Here is a 23,481-nt window from a genome sequence, read left to right as displayed (position 1 = left end):
ACCATGATGCTGCCACCACCATGTTTGACAGTGGGGATGGTGTGTTCAGGGTGATGAGCTGTGTTGCTTTTACGCCAAACATAACGTTTTGCATTGTTGCCAAAAAGTTCCATTTTGGTTTCATCTGACCAGAGCACCTTCTTCCACATGTTTGGTGTGTCTCCCAGGTGGCTTGTGGCAAACTTTAAACAACACTTTTTATGGATATCTTTAAGAAATGGCTTTCTTCTTGCCACTCTTCCATAAAGCCCAGATTTGTGCAATATACGACTGATTGTTGTCCTATGGACAGAGTCTCCCACCTCAGCTGTAGATCTCTGCAGTTCATCCAGAGTGATCATGGGCCTCTTGGCTGCATCTCTGATCAGTCTTATCCTTGTATGAGCTGAAAGTTTAGAAGGACGGCCAGTTCTTGGTAGATTTGCAGTGGTCTGATACTCCTTCCATTTCAATATTATCGCTTGCACAGTGCTCCTTGGGATGTTTAAAGCTTGGGAAATATTTTTGTATCCAAATCCGGCTTTAAACTTCTTCACAACAGTATCTCGGACCTGCCTGGTGTGTTCCTTGTTCTTCACGATGCTCTCTGCGCTTTTAACGGACCTCTGAGACTATCACAGTGCAGGTGCATTTATACGGAGACTTGATTACACACAGGTGGATTGTATTTATCATCATTAGTAATTTAGGTCAACATTGGGTCATTCAGAGATCCTCACTGAACTTCTGGAGAGAGTTTGCTGCACTGAAAGTAAAGGGGGCTGAATAATTTTGCACGCCCAATTTTTCAGTTTTTGATTTGTTAAAAGTTTGAAATATCCAATAAATGTCGTTCCACTTCATGATTGTGTCCCACTTGTTGTTGATTCTTCACAAAAAAATACAGTTTTATATCTTTATGTTTGAAGCCTGAAATGTGGCAAAAGTTCGCAAAGTTCAAGGGGGCCGAATACTTTCGCAAGGCACTGTATCTTTTGCTAATGCTAATCAGAAAAAAAACAACAGCTAATCTTTCTGTTGTGTTTTTGCTTCTCTTCAGCACATCACATTGCTATATGTTGCTGTAATAGCCAGATTGACACACAGTAAGAGGACCAAGGAGTGTGTGTAGGGCTAGAGTCCGTACCTTGGACTGGAAGGTGGAGTAGAGGTGTGTGAGGAAGGGGTTGTCCCAGGCCAGGGCCAGGACTCTCTTCTCCACCATGGTACACTCCACATCATCATCCATCAGAACCACGTCTTTCTTCAGAGCCTTCACCGCAAACCACTCCCCCTGACCTTTCAACTCTGCCAGCAGGACCTGGGGAGAGAAGGGTGGGGGACAGTAAGGGGAATAAAATTAGAGGAAAAGAACAGAATAAAGGAAAGAAGAGAAGAAGACAAGAGAAAACAAAAGAAGAGGGGTGAACCTGATTTAAATATTATATTGGTGGTAATATCCTCCCATAAAGTCTGTTGTGTCTACTGGTGTCCAGTATGTGAACTGTGCTGCTCTAGGATCCTGACTGTCTGTTGTACCAGGCTTACCTTGCCAAAGCTGCCCTTGCCCAGGACCTTGTGAAAAACAAAGTTGTCTACGTTGATGCGTGTCAGGTGGGTGAGGCGAGATGGGGGGTGAGGGCTTGAGCCCTCCCACAGCCTGGCATAGGAGGGGCCGTCTGGGGAACCCACACAGGTCATTATAAAGTCATCATCCCAATCGTCATTATCATCATCCTTATTATAATTAACATTACCCTTATGGAAAAAAACACACACTTTTCACATGTTAAATCGTGTTTTTTCTGTAAGGGTAAATATAAAAACATATTTGTCTTCAAACAATTTACACCAACTTGATTTCAGTGAATTTAACATCACACATCATCATCAAATATGTTCATAAAATCAAAAACACACTGACCATCCAGACCACCAATGGAGTTCCTAATGACTTCCTCATAGACCCCTATATCTGGGTCAGGTAGGGTTGGGTCTGAGCGCCGAGAGGAGGATTTCTGAAAAACATACAGGCGACAGAGGGAGAGAGAAAATGTTTACAAAAGGGTGATGAGAGGGAGAAGCAAATAAAAACACTTTCCTTTTCACCACTGACATATCCACACAGCAAATTCTTCAGTCTTAAATCAACACTAACCATGTTTCCATCCAACTTTTCTATGCGAGTGAAGTCTGATGGAAACGGTCAACATTCCAAGCCAACCAAGGCCGATGGACACAATCTCTACTCCTCGCTCTCTCCATGTCTCTCTATCCCTACCTCCCACTATCGCGCTCACAGAACCGGCACCAGCCCACAACCAGGAACCAGCCACCACCACAAGAGGGAGGAGGGGGGAGCTAAACATCAGACCTTCACCCAGAGCGATCGGACAACAGGCGAATGCCATCACTGACCCCTGGATTTAGGGCTCCCTTGTGTGCCTGCTTGCTCCTCAGGTTGTCATTCCTCCCCTCTGCAGAAGCAGCACCAATCCAGAACCAATTGGCCAGTCCCAGCACCAGACGAGGGACCAAACACCAGACCTTCACCAGGAGCGAGCGGACCACAGGGGAGTGACACAATTGACCTCTGGGTCTCGGGCACCCTTCCATGGCTGCTTGCTCCTCAGATTGTTGTTTGAATTGTTTATTATTTGGAATTTGATTTAACATTTTAACATGTAATGAATTTTGAAATAACCAAATAAATGAACCTAAAATGTAAATAGTTACAGCTCTGGTTTCTCTTTATTATGCCCATCCCTGTGTGGTGGGGATGTCCTGGGGTTGTATCCCTCTCTCTACCATCTTTTTCTATCTGTCTCGCTTGTATTTGATTTTCTTTCGAACAGTGGCTTTACCGCGGCTAGTGCTGTTCCCCTAGTCCATGACCACTCAACACCCCGGAAGGACTGGGGAAGAAGGAAAGGTAACAGTGGCTTGACTGCGGCCCGACCTGACACCCCAGTCCACCCGACACCCGAAGGGCTTATGGATGAAGTTGAGTGGGTTGAAGTTGGATGGATGAAGTAGAGTGACTCAACCCACTTGTGTGGGTTGAGTCACTGATGTGATCTTCCTGTCTGGGTTGGCGCCCCCCTTTGGGTTGTGCCGTGGCGGAGATCTTTGTGGGCGATACTCGGCCGTGTCTCAGGATGGTAAGTTGGTGGTTGAAGATATCCCTCTAGTGGTGTGGGGGCTGTGCTTTGGCAAAGTGGGTGGGGTTATATCCTTCCTGTTTGGCCCTGTCTGGGGGTATCATCGGATGGGGCCACAGTGTCTCCTGACCCCTCATGTCTCAGCCTCCAGTATTTATGCTGCAGTAGTTTATGGGTTGGGGGGCTAGGGTCAGTTTGTTATATCTGGAGTACTTCTCCTGTCTTATCCGGTGTCCTGTGTGAATTTAAGTATGCTCTCTCTAATTCTCTCTTTCTTTCTCTCTCTCTGAGAACCTGAACCCTATGACCATGCCTCAGGACTACCTGGCATGATGACTCCTTGCTGTCCCCAGTCCACCTGGCCGTGCTGCTGCTCCAGTTTCAACGGTTCTGCCTGTGATTATTATTATTTGACCATGCTGGTCATTTATGAACATTTGAACATCTTGGCCATGTTCTGTTATAATCTCCACCCGGCACAGCCAGAAGAGGACTGGCCCACCCCTCATAGTCTGGTTCCTCTCTAGGTTTCTTCCTAGGTTTTGGCCTTTCTAGGGAGTTTTTCCTAGCCACCGTGCTTCTACACCTGCATTTCTTGCTGTTTGTGGTTTTAGGCTGGGTTTCTGTACAGCACTTTGAGATATCAGCTGATGTATGAAGGGCTATATAAATACATTTGATTTGATTTGAAGGAAAGGTAACAATGTCTGGACTGGGGCACGAAAATGGCTGGTCCAGTTAAGACCGGATCAAATGGAGTGGGCGGAGTCCAACACCATCACACTTGGGAACAACAGGTGCTCCGTCCACTACTCCAGCATGCCCAAACTATGCAGGAACTGCGGCCACCTGGGCCATCTGGCCGCAACCTGCACAGCCATCATCTGTAAGATCTGTAAAGACATCCATCCCACCTCAGACTGTATCTCAACACGCCGCTGCAACCTGTGCTGGAAAAGGGGCCACTTCCTACACCGGCAGGGAAAGGGCCATCACCACCAACCCCAACCCCACTAACCCAAATCTCAACCCCAACACCCAACCCGTCCACTAGACAACAACTCCTGAATCAACACTAGAAATGTTACACTGAAAAATCAACACTAGGTAACACTGGCCAATTTGCTGTACCAAAGTTGATCTGGACATTTCTGACAAGTAATAGCTCTCTTATGGTATGCAATGACTAACATGACAAGAGGAACTGGTGATGCGCTAAAAAAAATCGAAATTGCACCTTGTGCATTCTACTATTTCAACTCTCAAGAGTAAGTTAAGCCGGACTGAGGGGGGGCAAGCCATAATATATACAGTGCCTTGCGAAAGTATTCGGCCCCCCTGAACTTTGCGACCTTTTGCCACATTTCAGGCTTCAAACATAAAGATATAAAACTGTGTTTTTTTGTGAAGAATCAACAACAAGTGGGACACAATCATGAAGTGGAACGACATTTATTGGATATTTCAAACTTTTTTAACAAATCAAAAACTGAAAAATTGGGCGTGCAAAATTATTCAGCCCCTTTACTTTCTGTGCAGCAAACTCTCTCCAGAAGTTCAGTGAGGATCTCTGAATTGTCCAATGTTGACCTAAATGACTAATGATGATAAATACAATCCACCTGTGTGTAATCAAGTCTCCGTATAAATGCACCTGCACTGTGATAGTCTCAGAGGTCCGTTAAAAGCGCAGAGAGCATCATGAAGAACAAGGAACACACCAGGCAGCTCCGAGATACTGTTGTGAAGAAGTTTAAAGCCGGATTTGGATACAAAAATATTTCCCAAGCTTTAAACATCCCAAGGAGCACTGTGCAAGCGATAATATTGAAATGGAAGGAGTATCAGACCACTGCAAATCTACCAAGAACTGGCCCTCCTTCTAAACTTTCAGCTCATACAAGGATAAGACTGATCAGAGATGCAGCCAAGAGGCCCATGATCACTCTGGATGAACTGCAGAGATCTACAGCTGAGGTGGGAGACTCTGTCCATAGGACAACAATCAGTCGTATATTGCACAAATCTGGGCTTTATGGAAGAGTGGCAAGAAGAAAGCCATTTCTTAAAGATATCCATAAAAAGTGTTGTTTAAAGTTTGCCACAAGCCACCTGGGAGACACACCAAACATGTGGAAGAAGGTGCTCTGGTCAGATGAAACCAAAATTGAACTTTTTGGCAACAATGCAAAACGTTATGTTTGGCGTAAAAGCAACACCCTGAACACATCATCCCCACTGTCAAACATGGTGGTGGCAGCATCATGGTTTGGGCCTGCTTTTCTTCAGCAGGGACAGGGAAGATGGTTAAAATTGATGGGAAGATGAATGGAGCCAAATACAGGACCATTCTGGAAGAAAACCTGATGGAGTCTGCAAAAGACCTGAGACTGGGACGGAGATTTGTCTTCCAACAAGACAATGATCCAAAACATAAAGAAAATCTACAATCAAATCAAAATCAAAAAATTTTATTTGTCACATAACATGGTTAGCAATGTTAAATCTACAAATGGAAATGGAATTTCAAAAATAAACATATCCAGGTGTTAGAATGGCCAAGTCAAAGTCCAGACCTGAATCCAAACGAGAATCTGTGGAAAGAACTGAAAACTGCTGTTCACAAATGCTCTCCATCCAACCTCACTGAGCTCGAGCTGTTTTGCAAGGAGGAATGGGAAAAATGTCAGTCTCTCGATGTGCAAAACTGATAGAGACATACCCCAAGCGACTTACAGCTGTAATCGCAGCAAAAGGTGGCGCTACAAAGTATTAACTTAAGGGGGCTGAATAATTTTGCACGCCCAATTTTTCAGTTTTTGATTTGTTAAAAAAGTTTGAAATATCCAATAAATGTCGTTCCACTTCATGATTGTGTCCCACTTGTTGTTGATTCTACACAAAAAAATACAGTTTTATATCTTTATGTTTGAAGCCTGAAATGTGGCAAAAGGTCGCAAAGTTCAAGGGGGCCGAATACTTTCGCAAGGCACTGTATGTTATGGCTTTACACCCCCTGCTATATTGTGGATAAAGACTTACCTGTCTAACTGAACACAGAGGGTGTTCTTTAATGGAAACCTCTCCAACATAATCCAGGGGAATCAGGAATTCCCCAGGGCAGCTGTCTAGGCCCGTTACTTTTTTCAATCTGTACTAACTAAAGGCATTGTATTTGGGACAAATCATTCACTAAACCCTAAACCTCAACTAAATCTTGTAATGAATATTGTGGAAACTGAGCAAGTTGAGGTGACTAAACTGCTTGGAGTAACCCTGGATTGTAAACTGTCATGGTCAAAACATATTGATCCAACAGTAGCTAAGATGGGGATAAGTCTGTCCATAATAAAGCGCTACTCTGCCTTCTTAACAGCACTATCAGCAAGGCATGTCCTACAAGCCCTAGTTTTGTCACACTTGGACTACTGTTCAGTCGTGTGGTCAGGTGCGACAAAGAGTGACTTTAGGTTAATTGCATTTGGCTCAGAACAGGGCAGCATGGCTGACCTTTGGATGTACACATAGAGCTAACATTAATAATATGCATGTCAATCTCTCCTGGCTCAAAGTGGAGGAGAGAATTACTTCCTTACTACTTGTATTTGTGAGTGGTATTGACATGTTGAATGCACCAAGCTATCTGTTTAAACCACTGGCACACATCTCAGACACCCATACATACCCCACAAGACATGCCACCAGAGGTCTCTTCACAGTCCCCAAGTCCAGAACAGACAATGGAAGGTGCACAGTATTACATAGAGCCATGACAACATGGAACTCTATTCCACATAAAGTAACTCATTCCAGCAGTAAAATCAGATAAAAAAAACAGATAAAAGTACACCTTATGGAACAGCAGGGACTCTGAAGCAACACAAACATAGACACATGCATACAAATGATAACATACGCAATATACACACATATACACATAGATGTTGTGTTATAGATAAGTAGTAGTAGAGTAGAGGCCTGAGGGCACACACTTAATATGTTGTGCCTTGGCAGCAGCTAACGGGGATTGATAATAAATACAAACAATTCTAATACTGCCAGAAAGATTCAAATCTCACCTTTCTGGTAAAAAAATGTATACATCGGTGATGTGCAGTCACTTTTGAGGACACAAGCTCAAGTACACAGTACAAACATGATAAAAAATATTAAAATATGAAAAATCATGTAAGATTTTTTTTCCTATTGAAAAAAAGTAGGGGAATAGTGCTTGAAATGATTGAAATTATTTCTAAATATACTAACAATCTAATTCTAAATGACTTACTATAATATTTCACCTTTCTTATAACTGTAAAATAAATATGATCATACTTAGTGACAGTACAAAATTGGCACCATTTCATATAACTGACGACAGTGCATTTTCTGTCCATCGTCCTCTGAGCAACGCAGAGACGCCATTCAAATGCCTGCTGACTCATTGCAACTTCAGCTTTAAGCACACATTGATTTTGGCTGTCTGTAACCAAGAGAAAGTGGTCTTGTTCAATTCCACAAAATGATTTTGTATTTTTACATGTTGAGAGCTCTAAATCCATCTGAGAACATCACAGCGAGATGACTGCTTTTGCTGCAATCGCTTGCAAGAACGTACGTCCACATACACGGGACACACAGACCACAAGCCTGCACGCTTGCACATACACACGAGAAACTCTCTCACTTACCTGGCTGACTTGAGTAAGTGCTTCAGCTAGTAGTTTCTGGTTGATTCCACAAAGGTTGGCCACTTTATCCTGACACTTATGATGCACATTCATGGCACAATCTACAAGAGAATAGAAAGAGTTACAGTATACTGTATAGGTAAATACAATGACAACACAAACACAACAGACACAGCTCCCTACCTTCACACTTGAGGCCCTGTTTGACCAGGCCCCACAGCAGACTGCCACAGTGGTCACAGAAGGTAGGACTCATGTAGTTGTGGTTCTTGAAGCGGTGTGGCATGTCAATCTTAAAGCGCTCCTTCTGGAACTGTGACGGACACAGACACAACTCATCAACACCCAGATCCATCGGTACCAACTGGGGGCAAAACACCCGCCTGGGAGGGTACCTCATGGCCCTGCGCACCTGTCTCATCATCCCCATTTCTCTTCCTCGCTCTCGCTCTGTCTCTCTCTCTCCTGCCATGCTCTCTCCCTCTCTCCTTTGGTTTTGCATCCCGTGGTGTGATGCTTCCTGTAGTAGTGTCCGTGGGGTTCCTTAGAAGGCCACAGACTGACAGACACACTTTCTCTTGGTCTCCTCTCCTGCTCTATCTCTAGTCTACAGATGGCCTTATTTAAGCCCCTCTCTCACTCAGAACATGCCCCTTCTCACCACTCCTCAGGTGTGAGTGAATGCAGAGTCCCTCACTTTTGAATGTAACTAAGCTCAGTTATCTGTGCTCTTTTGTCCACTCTATTGATTCATATTGACTGGAATGTGAGGGGACCTCATCCGATTGGTTGCAGGTCTGATTGATGCCTGCTAGTTTGGACTCTGACCCTTTGACACTTCGACAGCTAATGGCATCACAGCTACACACTAAAAACAAATGTAGTTCCAAATAAGGGTTATTTGGCTGTAACCATAGCGGAACACATTTTGGTGCTATATGGAACCTTTTGTTGAAGGTTCTATAAAGAACCATGTTTAAGTTTCTAAATATAATCTGTATGGAGCTATAAAGAACCCTTTCCTAATGATCTATAAAACAGGGTTTCCTAAACTTGGTCCTGGGCCCCCCCTTGGTGCCCTTTTTTTTTTTGCCTGTGCACTACACAGCTGATTCAAATAATTAACTAATCATCAAGCTTTGATTATTTGAATCAGCTGTGTAATGCGAGGGCAAAAAACTAAAAGTGCACCAAGGGGGAGGACCGAGTTTAGGAAACCCCGCTATGGTTACAACCCTTTTTGGGGCTATATAGAACCCTTTTTTATGGAGAAAGGTTCTACAAAGAACATTTCTCAATCTCAAAGATTATTTGTAGAACCTGAGAGTTTATTTATTTATTTTGGTGTAATAGCCATATCATATTGTAAAAAATCCATAGATTTTATTATTGTGTTTATTAACAAATTGAATCAGGTGTGCTAACTCTGGAACGGCTGGGGGTCCCTGAGGAAATCATTGAGAACTACTGACTTTTCAATTGACACACGGCCATACGTGAGTCTTTTAAGACTCAGTAACTGGCCATAGTCATATACACTGAGTATACCAAACATTAGGAACACCTCCCTAATATTGAGTTGCATCCCGCCTTTTGCCCTCTGAACACCCACATGGTGTCGAAAGCATTCCAAAGAGATGTTGGCTGGATGTCCTTTAGGTGGTGGACCATTCTTGATACACGCAGGAAACTGTTGAGCATGAAAACCCCAGCCGCGTTGCAGTTCTTGACACAAACCTGTGCACCTGGAACCGACCCCTCCAGTCTCAGCCTCCAGTATTTATGCTGCTATAGTTTATGTGTCGGGGGGGCTAGGATTAGTCTGTTATATCTGGAGTATTTCTCATGTCTTATCCGGTGTCCTGTGTAAATTTAAGTATGCTCCCTCTAATTCTCTCTCTCCTCTCAGAGGACCTGAGCCCTAGGACCATGCCTCAGGACTACATGGCATGATGACTCCTTGCTGTCTCCAGTCCACCTGGTCATGCTGCTGCTCCAGTTTCAACTGTTCTGCCTGCGGCTATGGAACCCTGACCTGTTCACCGGACGTGCTACCTTGTCCCGGACCTGCTGATTTGGACTCTCTCCCTCTACCGCACCTGCTGTCTCTAACTCTGAATGATCGGCTATGAAAAGCCAACTGATATTTACCACTTAGGTGCTGACCTGTTGCATCCTCTACAACCACTGTTATTATTATTATTTGACCATGCTGGTCATCTATGAACATATAAACATCTTGGCCATGTTCTGTTATAATCTCCACCCGGCACAGCCACAAGAGGACTGGCCACCCCTCAGATCCTGGTTCCTCTCTAGGTTTCTTCCTAGGTTCTGGCCTTTCTAGGGAGTTTTTCCTCGCCACCGTGCTTCTACACCTGCATTGCTGCTGCTTGGGGTTTAAGCTAGGTGTCTGTATAGCTCTTTGTGACATCGGCTGATGTAAAAAGGGCTTCATAAATACTGATTGATTACAACCATACCCCATTCAAAGGGACTTACATTTCTTTATTTTTTCCCATTCACTCTCTGAATGGCACACATACGCAATCCATGTCTCAACTGTCTCAAGGCTTAAAAATCCATCTTTAACCTGTCTTCTCCCTTTCATCTACACTTACACTGAAATAGATTTACCAAGTGACATCAATAAGGAATCATAGCTTTCACCTGGTCAGTCTATGTCATGGAAAGAGCAGGTGTAGTTAATGTTTTGTATAATCAGTGTATAACATGTAATAGCCTAACTAAACAGATTAGATAAACTGGAATGACACTCACACTCACGGTTGCAGGGAGAGGGAGAAAACTCCACGTTGGACTGACACAGGACAAGTAAATAATGAAATGTCCTAATCAATGAATGAATAAGTAGTCCCAACGTACCACAGTGTCCCGGCTGTTGGCGGCCGTGCCCGTACACCTGCCAATGATCTTGTCGATGCATTTCTTGTGGATGGCTGCATTGCATTCTGGGAGAGAAGGGATATGGAGTATATTGATGGCAGGTGAGCACCGTTCATACAGGCAGATATGAAAGTCACTGGTAGTGCTGTATAGTCTGCCCTGCAGTGTGGGAGTGTTCATAACTACAGTGTTTATACTGTGTATCTATGATGTTGTGTGCATTGGTTTGTATAGCAGAGCAGTCCATGTTATTGTACACTTACGTCTGCACTTGTAGCCTTGCTTGTTGAGGCCCCTGTAGAATACAAAGGTATAGGAGTGAGAGATTATGGAGGGCCAGTGAAGATGATGATCACCTAATGATTAGGTGTTGTGCTGATGATGAAAGGAGATAAAGTGAGAATGGAGTACATACTGTACAGTCACGACCACAATTATTGGCACCCTTGATAAAGACGAGCAAAGAAGACTGTATAAAATAAAGAACATAAATACTGAGCTATTTTGTATGCAAACAATATGGGGAAATTCTATTATTTTATACTAATACAATTGCTCAGAGAAAAAAACTTTTTTTAGTCATAAAATAAAATCTAAAAAAGATACTTGGCAGAATTGGCAGCCCTAACGATTCTTATGAATACAATCTAACAAAATTGAATCTGCATTAACATTCAGCTTTGTTTTAAGTTCATTTCTGCTTAAGGAACTGTATTGTGACCTTTCAGTGCTTCCTGTTTCACTGGGGTTAAAGGAGTTGGTCCATTTGTCACCCATCACCATGGGGATAGGCAAAGAACTCACTAATGAAAAGAGACAAATGGTTTTTGACTTTCATAAAATCAGGCAATGTGTACAAAAAACAGACTGAAAAAAAATATATATATACAGCTTACCACTATTAGGGAAGCAATGAAGAAGTTTATAACCACTGAAACAATGGTAAACTTGCCTGGAAGTGGACCCACGTGTATCTCGTCCCCACGCGCAGTGAGGAAGATGGTTTGGGAGGCAAAGAAAAGAGCAATGGCAACAGTTGGAGAATTACAGAACTTGGTCACATCCTGGGGTTGCCAAGTCTCCAAATCTAGAATTAGACGCCACCTCCATGCCAATAGACTATTTGGAAGGGTTGCCATAGAAAAGCCTTTATTGAGAGAAACCAACAAATGTAAACGCCTAGAGTTTGGTAAACGACATTGGCACTTGGATTAGAACCAGGTGCTATGGTCAGATGAGACACAAATAGAGCTCTTTGGCCACACACACCAGTGGTGGGTTTGGCCTTGAAAGAAGGATGCATATGCAGAAAATAACCGCATGCCTACTGTAAAATATGGTATATTGATGTTATGGGGCTGTTTTGCTTCCACTGGTCATGGGGCCTTGTTGGGCAGTCCATATGCGCAGACCGAAGAATATCAAGGATCTGGAAAGATGCTGTATGGAGGAATGGTCTAACATCCCTCCCAATGTGTTCTTCAATCCCATAAAACATTATAGAACAAGGCTAATTGCCGCTATTATTGCTAGGGGAGGGTGCACAAAGTATTGAAAACAGGGGTGCCAATCATTTTGATAGCCATCTTTTTCTCAGTGCAGTTGTATTAGTATTTTTTGAGCATACAATATAGCTCAGTATTTGTATGCTGTTGATTTTATACACTCTTAGAAAAAAAAGGTGCTGTCTACAACCTAGTGTAAAAGAGTGAACCCTTTGAAGTGCCCTTTTGGTTTCGACATAGAACCCTTTCCACATAGGGTTCCACATGAAACCCAAAAGGGTTCTACTTGGAACCAAAAAGGGTTCTCCTATGGAGACAAGAACTCTTTTGGAACCCTTTTTTTCCAAGAGTGTACAGTATTTTTTGCTAATCTTTATCAAGGTTGCCAATAATTGAGGTTGTGACCAAAATCAGCTGACAGTTGAGCACTGTTTATACAGCAGCAAACGGAGACTCTGTCACCGTCTCTACAGACACCACCTATTCTAGTTGAACACAACACACTACAGCACTTGAAAATAAATGACTAGCAGTGGAAGCGGTGCTGATTTTGCAAATACACTGCTAAATGTTGTGCTGGTATTTCCACACAATCCAGGATTTCTGACCAACTTCCTTAGCCACCAACCCTAAGTCTAAAGTTAGATAGATAGGAGGAGATTACTAAGACATTGTCTAATCTTATCTCCCCACTCAGTCTCTCAGCATGAAGTAGACTGACCAAGACGTTGCCACTTAAATGAGATGAATGGAACCGATAATAAAACTTGTAAATATTGAATCACTTCTGTTAGCAACAAGCGAACAGATAATAGAGCTAGGAGTAAAGAGCCAGATGGCTGGACAGACTGAATAACTGACCAGACAAACTCTCTGCAGACGGAGCAGAAGGTGGGCTGTCTGAAGAAGGTGGCGATGAACTCGTGACATTTGACCTCGTGGATCTTGGCCTGTTTGATGGCTCCTCGCCTGCGGTTTATGGTGGGCCCCCCTTCCTCCTCCTTCGTGGGCAGCTTGCCCTCTATGGGTGACAGGGAGAGAAGCTTCAGTGGAGCGCTACAATTTAGAAACATTAATGTAGCGTTAGGAACAGTAGGGACAACATTTGGAGTGCTTCGTCCACTGTTAGTATGAGAAAACAGGCAAAACCTTATATAGGAAAGCCAAGAATAGAGAACTATGTTTAGAAAACCGGAATTCATATACAAGACCTGTACATGACTGCAAGAATGTGTGCGCTGTGCTGTCTGCTCTGTCTGTATTCAAGAAGTAAGTGCAGTGAACAGATGAGAACCAAGGGAACAGACAGAAGCCTTCAGTGTGACAAACATCACATAAAAGATACATTCAAAACAGGCCAGGTAGGAAGGGAAAAGTGGAGGATGAGAAGAAGAGAGGTTGGCTTTGTCTCCTGACTCTCACCTGTATCAGTTGCTCCCTCCAAGAAGAACTGCACTGCCATCATCACCTTCCCTGAGGGCTGCAGGTCCACCTGAACACAAACAATAATCTGTCAATTAGACACATAATTCAGGCAGGAAGGTAAAGAATCCGACTGCAGACCTCCTACCCAAAATTCAGCACGGCCGTTGCCCTTTTTGCAGCGCTCGGCGAGGACGGACACGCCCACTGTGACCTCAGCCAATGGCTCCTCGGCAGACTTCATCAGCAGCACCTGCAGGACACGCCCCTCGTAGATATGGGCATCGAAGCTGGCCTTCCAGGCTGGGAACATGGTGGGCTTCCTCTGAACCAGGGTCTTACCACGCTCTGGAGAGAAGGAGGGAGAGAGGGAAAGAGGGGGAAGGAGAGAGAAAGGTTAGATAAAGGTTAAAAAGATAAGATAAGAGACTGATTTTTCATACTCTTGTGCAACATTCCAAAAATGTGCACATCTGTACCACACTGGTTACAGGTTACAATGTGATTCTATGGCACAATGGGACTGAAATAGTCCTACTATAACACAGTAATAACTACAGTAATAGTCAGATTCTCACCGGTGGTGAGGGCCTCCTTCATCTTGATGGCACAGAAGGGGGGATCAGAAGGGGCCAGTGGAGACAGCACACCCAGGTCGTAGGAGTTGAAGGCGATCCGCAAGAAGGGCGCCATGGTGATGTGTCACTGGGCCACCTGTTCAAAGACATGGCCAAGCAGAATGTAACCACGGCAACATATTTGCAGTGACATGTCCGTCACTCAGCCTCCTGTTCATACGCACATGACAGCCATGATTCAGTAACATCACCATCTGTTATGAGGGGTATGCACACACGCACGCAGGCACGCGCATGCACACACACACATCCACCAGCATCAGTCACATGCTACCAATGTGGATAATTGTTTCATTCATTGTTTCATGAGTCAAAAGTTTGGACACACCTACTCATTTGAGGGTTTTTGTTTATTTTACAAATTTCTACATTGTAGAATAATAGTGAAGACATCAAAACTATGAAATAACACATATAGAATCATGTAGTTACCAAAAAAAGTGTTAAACAAAGCTAAATATATTTTATATTTGAGATTCTTCAAAGTAGCCACCCTTTTCCTTGATGACAGCTTTGCACATTCTTGGCATTCTCTCAACCAACTTCATGTGGTGTGCTTTGATAAAAGTTCATTTGTGGAATTTCTTTCCTTCTTAATGCGTTTGAGCTAATAAATTGTGTTTTGACAAGGTAGGGGTGGTATACAGAATATAGCCCTATTTGGTAAAAGTGTCACAACCTGATCCGTGTCAACCGTCCTTGTGCTTGTCTCCACCACCCCCCAGGTGTCGCCCATCTTCCCCATTATTCCCTGTGTATTTATACCTGTGTTTTCTGTCTGTCTGTGCCAATTTGTCTTGTTTGTCAAGTCAACCAGCGTTTTTTCTCCTGTTTTATTCCAGTCTGTTTTTCTCGTCCTCATGGTTCTGACCCTTGCCTGTCCTGGCTCTGAGCCCACCTGCCTGACCATTCTGCCTGCCCTTGACCTCGAGCCTGCCTGTTGCCCTGTATCGTTTTGGACTCTGACCTGATTGTGAACTCTTGCCTGTCCCCGACCGGCCTTTTGCCTACTCTTTGGATTATAATAAATATCAGAGCTCAAACCATCTCCCTCCCGTGTCTACATCTGGGTCTCGCCTTGTGTCGTTATAAAAGACCAAGTCCATATGCTGGCAAGCAAAGGAAAATGACAGTCCATCATTACTTTAAGACATGAAGGTCAAAAAGTCTGGAAAATTTCAAGAACTTTGAAAGTTTCTTCAAGTGCAGTTGCAAAAACCATCAAGCGCTATGGTGAAACTGGCTCTCATGAGGACCGCCACAGGAAAGGAAGACCAAGAGTTACCTCTGCTGCAGAGGATAAGTCATTAGAGTTACCAGCCTCAGAAATTGCAGCACAAATAAATGCATCACAGAGTTCAAGTAACAGACACATCTCAACATCAACTGTTCAAACGAGACTGCGTGAATCAGGCCTTCATGGTCAAATTGCTGCATAGAAACCACTACTCAAGGCCATCAATAAGAAGAGACTTGCTTGGGCCAAGAAACACGAGCAATGGACATTAGACCGGTGGAGATCTGTCCTTTGGTCTGATGAGACCAAATTGGAGATTTTTGTTCCAACTATCGTGTCTCTGTGAGACACAGAGTAGGTGAATGGATGATCGCCTCATGTGTGGTTCCCACTGTGAAGCATGGAGGAGGAGGTGTGATGGTTGGGGGTGCTTTGCTGGTGACACCGTCAGTGATTTATTTAGAATTCTTATAGCACACTTAACCAGCATGGCTATCAGAGCATTCTACAGCAATACGCCATCCCATCTGGTTTGCGCTTAGTGGGACTATCATTTGTTTTTCAACAGGACAATGACCCAACACACCTCCAGGCTGTGTAAGGGCTATTTTACCAAGATGGAGAGTGATGGAGTTCTGCATCATATGACCTGGCCTTCACAATCATCTGACCTCAACCTAATTGAGATGGTTTGGGATGAGTTGGACTGCAGAGTGAAAGAAAAATAGCCAACAAGTGCTGAGGATATGTGGGAACTCCTTCAAGACAGTTGGAAAAGCATTCCAGGTGAAGCTGGTTGAGAGAATGCCAAGAGTGCACAAAGCTGTCATCAAGGCAAAGGGTGGATACTTTGAAGAATCTCAAATATAAAATATATTTTGATTTGTTGAACACTCTTTTGGTTACTAACTGATTCCATATGTGATATTTCAAAGTTTGATCTATTCACTATTATTCTGCAATGTAGAAAATAATCAAAAATAATGAACAACCGTTGAATGAGTAGGTGTGTCCAAACTTTTGACTGGTACTGTATGTATCCATATGTGTGTATATTACAGGAGGCTGGTGAGGGGAGGACAGCACATAGTAATGTCTGGAATGGAGTCAATGGAATGGCATCAAACACATAGAGCTATTCATTTTACAGTAATGGTTATAACAGTTAACACGTTATAAATGGTTAATAGTGAATAACAGTTCATTTAACTCAACTATGGAAAGAAAATGTATTTGCTTTATCTAGGATGGGAAAATCTTAAGTAGATTTTGTGTTCTTAGCAAAGGTAAAACTATGTATTTGCTCTTATGTGTTTGATACCATTCCATTAATTCCATTCCAGCCATCACTATGAGCCCGTCCTCCCCAATTAAGGTGCAACCAGCCACCTGTGGTGCAACCAGCCACTATTTATGTGAGTGAGTATATTTGTGTGTGTGTGTGAGTGCGTATGTGGGAGTGTGTGTGTGTGTGTGTGTGTGTGTGTGTGTGGGTGAGTGAGTGTGCATGAGTGAGTGAGTGAGTGAGTGAGTGAGTGAGTGAGTGAGTGAGTGAGTGAGTGAGTGAGTGAGTGAGTGAGTGAGTGAGTGAGTGAGTGAGTGAGTGAGTCTACTTAGCGAGTGAGAGTATGGGTGTGTATGAGAAATAAAGATATTCTGAGTCACCTTAACAAACAGAAACTCTTTCTGTGACATAGGCCTAAACCTACTAATGAGAAACGGAGCTGAGTCAACGCCCTTCTCACATATCTCACATCCACATGTGACTTTAACCTTACTGACACTGTTAACCAAAGGTTCAACTTAAACTCTGATGGTTCAATCTCACATTAGAAGAACCCTAATCCAAGCCAACACACACACACACACACACACACACACACACACACACACACACACATAGCCTACAATAGGAACACAGAAAACATGGCATTTAAGCACTTCTGTCAAGAACAGCTTCGTTTATAATTTAGTCAGTGAGAATGTGTGTATGGTGTGAAATGATAGTAGCAGGTGTTGAAGAATGTGTGTGTGATCTCTGTGATTCTCTCGGAGTGTACTGTAGCTCTGGTACTGAAGGTATTTCCCTGCATCCTGGGAGGGAGCAAGTCTCAACAAGTCTAAAGAGGGCTCCTCAACAACATTCCTGTGTTTCTGTTCCCCAGCTTTACACCACCACCCATACACGTCACAAATATGTCAGAAGACAAAGAAATGATGGCAAAAACAAGGAAAGAAAAAAGAGAAAAAGTAAGAGAGGACAGAAAAATGACAGACAGAGGAATGACATTCAGCATGTATTAAAGCAGGAGTCGATGTGTTCAAGCTTTGAGCTGTGATGATTCCGGGTGTTGATCAATAATAAAACTCTCTCTGTGTGTGTGTGTGTGTGTGTGTGTGTGTGTGTGTGTGTGTGTGTGTGTGTGTGTGTGTGTGTGTGTGTGTGTGTGTTACCAGGCAATCAGAGATTAGTGCCAGCCGCACCAATGTATCGGAAGGAAACACCGTTCAACTGACGACCAAGGTCAACCTGCAGGTGCCCGGCCTGCCACAAGGAGTCACTAGAGCGCGATGAGCCAAGTAAAGGCCCCCCCCCTCCCCCTCCCCGGTCAAACCCTCCCCTAACCTGGACGACACTGGGCCAATTGTGCACCGCCCTATAGGACTCCCGATCACGGCCAGTTATGATACAGCCTGGGAACAAACCCAGGTCTGTAGTGACACATCTAGCACTGTGATGCAGTGCCTTAGACCGCTGTGTCACTCAGAAGGCCCGATCATTTTTTTTAAACATGAAATGCTCTATGCATTATGTGGATTGAATGCTGCAACTACACAGAATAAAACAATGAATAAAAGTCCCATGATGGTAGTGACCATTACTGCTTATCACTTATTAGCAATCACTTATTGACATTACTTTATTTTAATAAAATATTTCAGTTGTTGTGTATATTACATTTGTTTTATTTGCTGACTTTATTATTTCATTCCAAGTCATCATCTCATCTCTATACACCTGCTGTCTATGCGGTCTGACAAAATCACTATTTTATTAGTTCTTCAAAGTAAATAAAGCATACTTTTATGACTGCTGAAAACCTACCAGCAATCACTTAGATCATGTCTTTTCAGGTAGAGATACCTCACGAGGAAACTGCTCTGTACATCAGTAGCATGTGAGTGATGGGTGAGCGTGTGTAAACTGCTCTGTACATCAGTAGCATGTGAGTGATGGGTGAGCGTGTGTAAACTGCTCTGTACATCAGTAGCATGTGAGTGATGGGTGAGCGTGTGTAAACTGCTCTGTACATCAGTAGCATGTGAGTGATGGGTGAGCGTGTGTAAACTGCTCTGTACATCAGTAGCATGTGAGTGATGGGTGAGCGTGTGTAAACTGCTCTGTACATCAGTAGCATGTGAGTGATGGGTGAGCGTGTGTAAACTGCTCTGTACATCAGTAGCATGTGAGTGATGGGTGAGCGTGTGTAAACTGCTCTGTACATCAGTAGCATGTGAGTGATGGGTGAGCGTGTGTAAACTGCTCTGTACATCAGTAGCATGTGAGTGATGGGTGAGCGTGTGTAAACTGCTCTGTACATCAGTAGCATGTGAGTGATGGGTGAGCGTGTGTAAACTGCTCTGTACATCAGTAGCATGTGAGTGATGGGTGAGCGTGTGTAAACTGCTCTGTACATCAGTAGCATGTGAGTGATGGGTGAGCGTGTGTAAACTGCTCTGTACATCAGTAGCATGTGAGTGATGGGTGAGCGTGTGTAAACTGCTCTGTACATCAGTAGCATGTGAGTGATGGGTGAGCGTGTGTAAACTGCTCTGTACATCAGTAGCATGTGAGTGATGGGTGAGCGTGTGTAAACTGCTCTGTACATCAGTAGCATGTGAGTGATGGGTGAGCGTGTGTAAACTGCTCTGTACATCAGTAGCATGTGAGTGATGGGTGAGCGTGTGTAAACTGCTCTGTACATCAGTAGCATGTGAGTGATGGGTGAGCGTGTGTAAACTGCTCTGTACATCAGTAGCATGTGAGTGATGGGTGAGCGTGTGTAAACTGCTCTGCTATGTATCCTCTTGATCGCACATCCTTCTGTCTCTTACGTAGCAGGAGTAAAATAAACACAGACCGTACAAGTAGACGCAAAATGGATTATGGTCATTGTAGTTAATTATCATGTTTTCTGAGCTAAACTATGTAAAACATTGGCCTGTTGGAAACTACAACTCACTACTATATCACACAGTTCTGGCATGATCTAATTTATCTCCAGAAAAGGTGCAGCGCAGTGTGGACATTGAGCTCACATTAAGAAGAAAAACTCAATGGAATTCAAATAGGTTGGTAAATTAGTTGTTTAAAAAAACTAAAAATAACTGATATTTCGGTTAATCGCTCAGCACTATAATCTTGTCCACCAGCCCGTTCTCTCTCTCTCTCTCTCTGTATGTGGTAGCAATGAGGCTGGCTGTGAGCTCATACTCCTTTTCCATATCGCTTTCTTTCTTCCTCCTCTCCCATCGCCTGTGTCCACTGTCCACCTCCCTCTCCAAACACTTTGTTTGTTTATAGTATGACAATCTAGTGAATCACAGCAACTGTGTTGAATAAACATATGGATATTGTCCCAATTCAGTCATGCATTCACACATCATCCCCTTCTGACTCACAGACAGCTGACTGACAGCACCTCAGACAATGACATCACACAGCTGTGCTACAGTACACTGGCCATCTTTAGCCTGGCAAACTGTGGCAGAGCTTTTTGGTAAATGACTAGTGCAGACTGGAAACGTGTTAGTTACTAGTCAGCCATGGGTAGCCAGGTGTATTTACAAGGCTGTAGATGATTCTATTACAGCACACAACGAAATAAGCGTCACGCATCCTATCAAATCACATGGGTCTTAAAGCTGGACTCATGAGCAGTGAAACTGGCATGTCCATTTGCGATGTCACAACAAAGACAGTTCTTCCCCGTTGGACATCATTGCACATGTGGTAAAACAGCAGAGTTTATATTCCATTTTTGTTTTACCAATATGCTGGATGCTCCTACCCTCCTTCCATAAACAAAACAAAAACAGTAACAAATGCGCCTGGGGCCCATTGGCGCTGTTTCACCTAATGTGGATTCCCGCTTTAAACCGAACACTAATAGTGTGTCTGCGTGCGTGTGTGCGTGTGCGTGTGTGCGTGCGCGTGTGTGTGTGAGCGCATGTGTGGGTGGAGTGTGAAACTGTGTGTTAGTCCAAACTTTTATGTAGAGAATACAGATCTGGACAGGGAAGTGAAGCATCATTGCATCATCACCCTGTGGAGATCAAACAACGGTAGACTCATGCTAGTAGACATGCAAGCACACACACACCATACACAGAGACACTTATTATAGCTGAGAGACCGCCACACAGGTGTAAGCTTAAAGAACCCCTCTGACACACACACACACACACACTAGTGAGACAGCAGTCCTGGAACAAGCTCATACGATCTATGGCAGTCATGGTTATTTCTTTCACAGCAGACCACTTCCAGTAGACTCTGCAGGAGACATGACCTGTAGTAGACTGTAGAGGACCTGGACTCTAATCTCCTCCTTCGTAACTCAAGGCTACTGGGCCAGTAGTGAACTGTACAATTTTCACTTGGGACATGTCCCCCCACATTCTGAAATTGCATTTGCCCCCACACAGTTTTGTCATTAAAATGTGATCCAAAACGAAGCCAGGGTGTGCTTTAGGACCATGCGGACGCCTCAGAGCGGTCTGGTAGGCTGTTTGGAGTGTTCATCTGACCTGATAAAAATATATATATGTCCCCGTCCACCTTTTGTGTCACCATCTATAGTGCAATTTATCCTATAAAGTTGAAGTCTGTCACCAAACCAACGGGCAAGAACAAATACTTATGATCTAACAGAGAGACCGAGATGAAGGGAGAGAGGGAGAGATGGATGAACGGAGAGCAAGCGGTAATGACTACAGGCCTTCTTACACAGACTCATAACTCAAACTCTAATGGGGCCATTCAAAGTGACCACTATTCAGCCTGTTAATCTATGACATAACATCTCCAGTGCAGTCACAGCCAAAGCCATGCAGCTAGTGAGCTGAACAATGTTCCAGTCGGGGTATGATCTTCTGATTGTTGAGCAGCACAAATAAACATGCACGCACACTCACACAATGGGCTACACTCCAGGCAATGAAAGTGAAGCGTATGGATAAAGCTGATCACCCTCTGTGATGGAGGCTGCAACACGATGATCAGTCCAGTCTTTATAGTGGGACACAACGGAATAAGATATTAAAGAGTCAATTTACTCCATGCGCTGGAACACACACACACACACACACACACACACACACACACACACACACACACACACACACACACACACACACACACACACACACACACACACACACACTTCCTTTTGAGAAGAATGAGATCAGTGTCTTCAACATCATCATCTGATCAGTTCAAGTTGGCCAACAGCTGGGTGTGCAGAGATCATGTCTTCTTCTTGTTTCATCTTTGCACTGTTAGTTGGATGTGAATGTGCTTCACCAACTCCAGTAGGCATTGTGATTGGGCCCAGTAGTGACTCACAATGCAATGCAACATGAAAGGGGGATTCCCTTAGCAAGCAAACCTGCATACAAAAGGGCCCCGGGGACCAACGTTTCACAGTCAAGTACCTTTCTTTTCAACACAGTTATTAGCCAATCACAAACATGCAGAATTGGTCGTGAAATGTAGAGTAATTTGGAAATTAACTGAACAGTGTTGATAAGTGGATGCCTTTAAAACGGTTTCTCCATCAATGCCTTCTCACTGGGCACAGACGTCAATTCAACGTGTCGTGATCTTGAGAAACCCCAGAGCGCTTTGGAAGCAAGGTCGGCTATTATGTACAGTATCATCACTCTTTTCTACAAATATAAAATAATAGTTTCTTGATGTCTCATAATTGAGAAAAGTCTGGATTTATATGACCGTCTGTTCATAAAAAGAACCCGGCGTTTACAGTTTAGAAACATTTGAAGTATTCGTCAAGGCCAACGTTCTCTTGAAGGATTCATTCGTCTCTTGCACGTCATGAAACTGTAGGTTACTGTGCAATTTTTTTATCTGGAATGTGGCGCATGTCAGTGCCCGCCATAAACAACAGATAACATTACAGTTGTAGGCTACTACTCGAAATACTAGTACGCTATTCGCGCAAGCTCAACTACTAGTAAAAAGTATAAAGGCTATTTAAGCATTCAATAATCAACCATGAAAAACTTCTCAAACTATGTTGCAAAACGCAACAAAACCGAAAAAAGTTACAAAAATATATTTCCTCAATTGGCCGAATGACCGAAAGTCATTTTCCGTTGACTTACCTCGTCTTGCAAACGTGTGGATTATTTCTTGTTTCGTGAGTTTTCTTGTTCGTTTCTTCCCTGCAGTTTCTCGTCTGTGATTCCGTCGATCGAGGAAGTAAGCTACTGCTCGCTTGCTCTCAGGCTTCTCCGCAGACTGTAGCGAAGTGACGTCGACCATACACACACACACACACGCACGCACACACGCACTATACTGCACTGCACTGCGGATGCAGAAGTCTTTGCGGCAACCCAGAATACACGGGTCCATGTCCTCTTTTGGTTTCACTGATTATTGGTCATCTCCTGACTCCTGTGTGACATTGATCCATTGTATAGGCATCATAAAACATTTATGCCAATTGGTGATAATAATGAATTGCCCTCTTTTAACTCCAAGTTCTTCAACTCTTAGCTTTACAACAGTGCTTGGTCAAGTCTGCCTCCACTTCCCTATTGAATTCTACAGTTTTTTATACCGTGACTTTTTTTAAGCCTTTCTCAATATTGGCAGCGCTGTGAGTGTCTGTCCTAGATCGCTGTATGGGGGGG

The 23,481-nt window shown here is 43.6% G+C and overlaps 1 protein-coding gene across 1 annotated transcript in view; it reads right to left on the bottom strand.

Annotated features, from left to right (window-relative positions):
- Window positions 1-23,132, bottom strand: part of prkcda (protein kinase C, delta a) — a 31,439-nt gene extending 8,307 nt beyond the window's left edge. The window contains exons 1-12 of the mRNA XM_035777802.2: window positions 22,948-23,132; window positions 14,244-14,379; window positions 13,814-14,013; window positions 13,666-13,735; window positions 13,105-13,264; window positions 11,002-11,033; window positions 10,718-10,803; window positions 8,015-8,144; window positions 7,832-7,932; window positions 1,904-1,997; window positions 1,528-1,658; window positions 1,127-1,300 (exon numbers count right to left, since the gene is read on the bottom strand). Of these exons, the coding sequence (XP_035633695.1) occupies window positions 1,127-1,300; window positions 1,528-1,658; window positions 1,904-1,997; window positions 7,832-7,932; window positions 8,015-8,144; window positions 10,718-10,803; window positions 11,002-11,033; window positions 13,105-13,264; window positions 13,666-13,735; window positions 13,814-14,013; window positions 14,244-14,358 (1,293 nt within the window). The 5' untranslated portion in view covers window positions 14,359-14,379; window positions 22,948-23,132. The remainder of the gene's footprint in view (window positions 1-1,126; window positions 1,301-1,527; window positions 1,659-1,903; window positions 1,998-7,831; window positions 7,933-8,014; window positions 8,145-10,717; window positions 10,804-11,001; window positions 11,034-13,104; window positions 13,265-13,665; window positions 13,736-13,813; window positions 14,014-14,243; window positions 14,380-22,947) is intronic.
- Window positions 23,133-23,481: the final 349 nt, after the last annotated feature.

This window comes from Oncorhynchus keta, chromosome 10 (assembly GCF_023373465.1).
Source record: "Oncorhynchus keta strain PuntledgeMale-10-30-2019 chromosome 10, Oket_V2, whole genome shotgun sequence".
Taxonomy (NCBI): Eukaryota; Metazoa; Chordata; class Actinopteri; order Salmoniformes; family Salmonidae; genus Oncorhynchus; species Oncorhynchus keta.
This window is presented reverse-complemented; position numbering and strand designations above follow the sequence as displayed.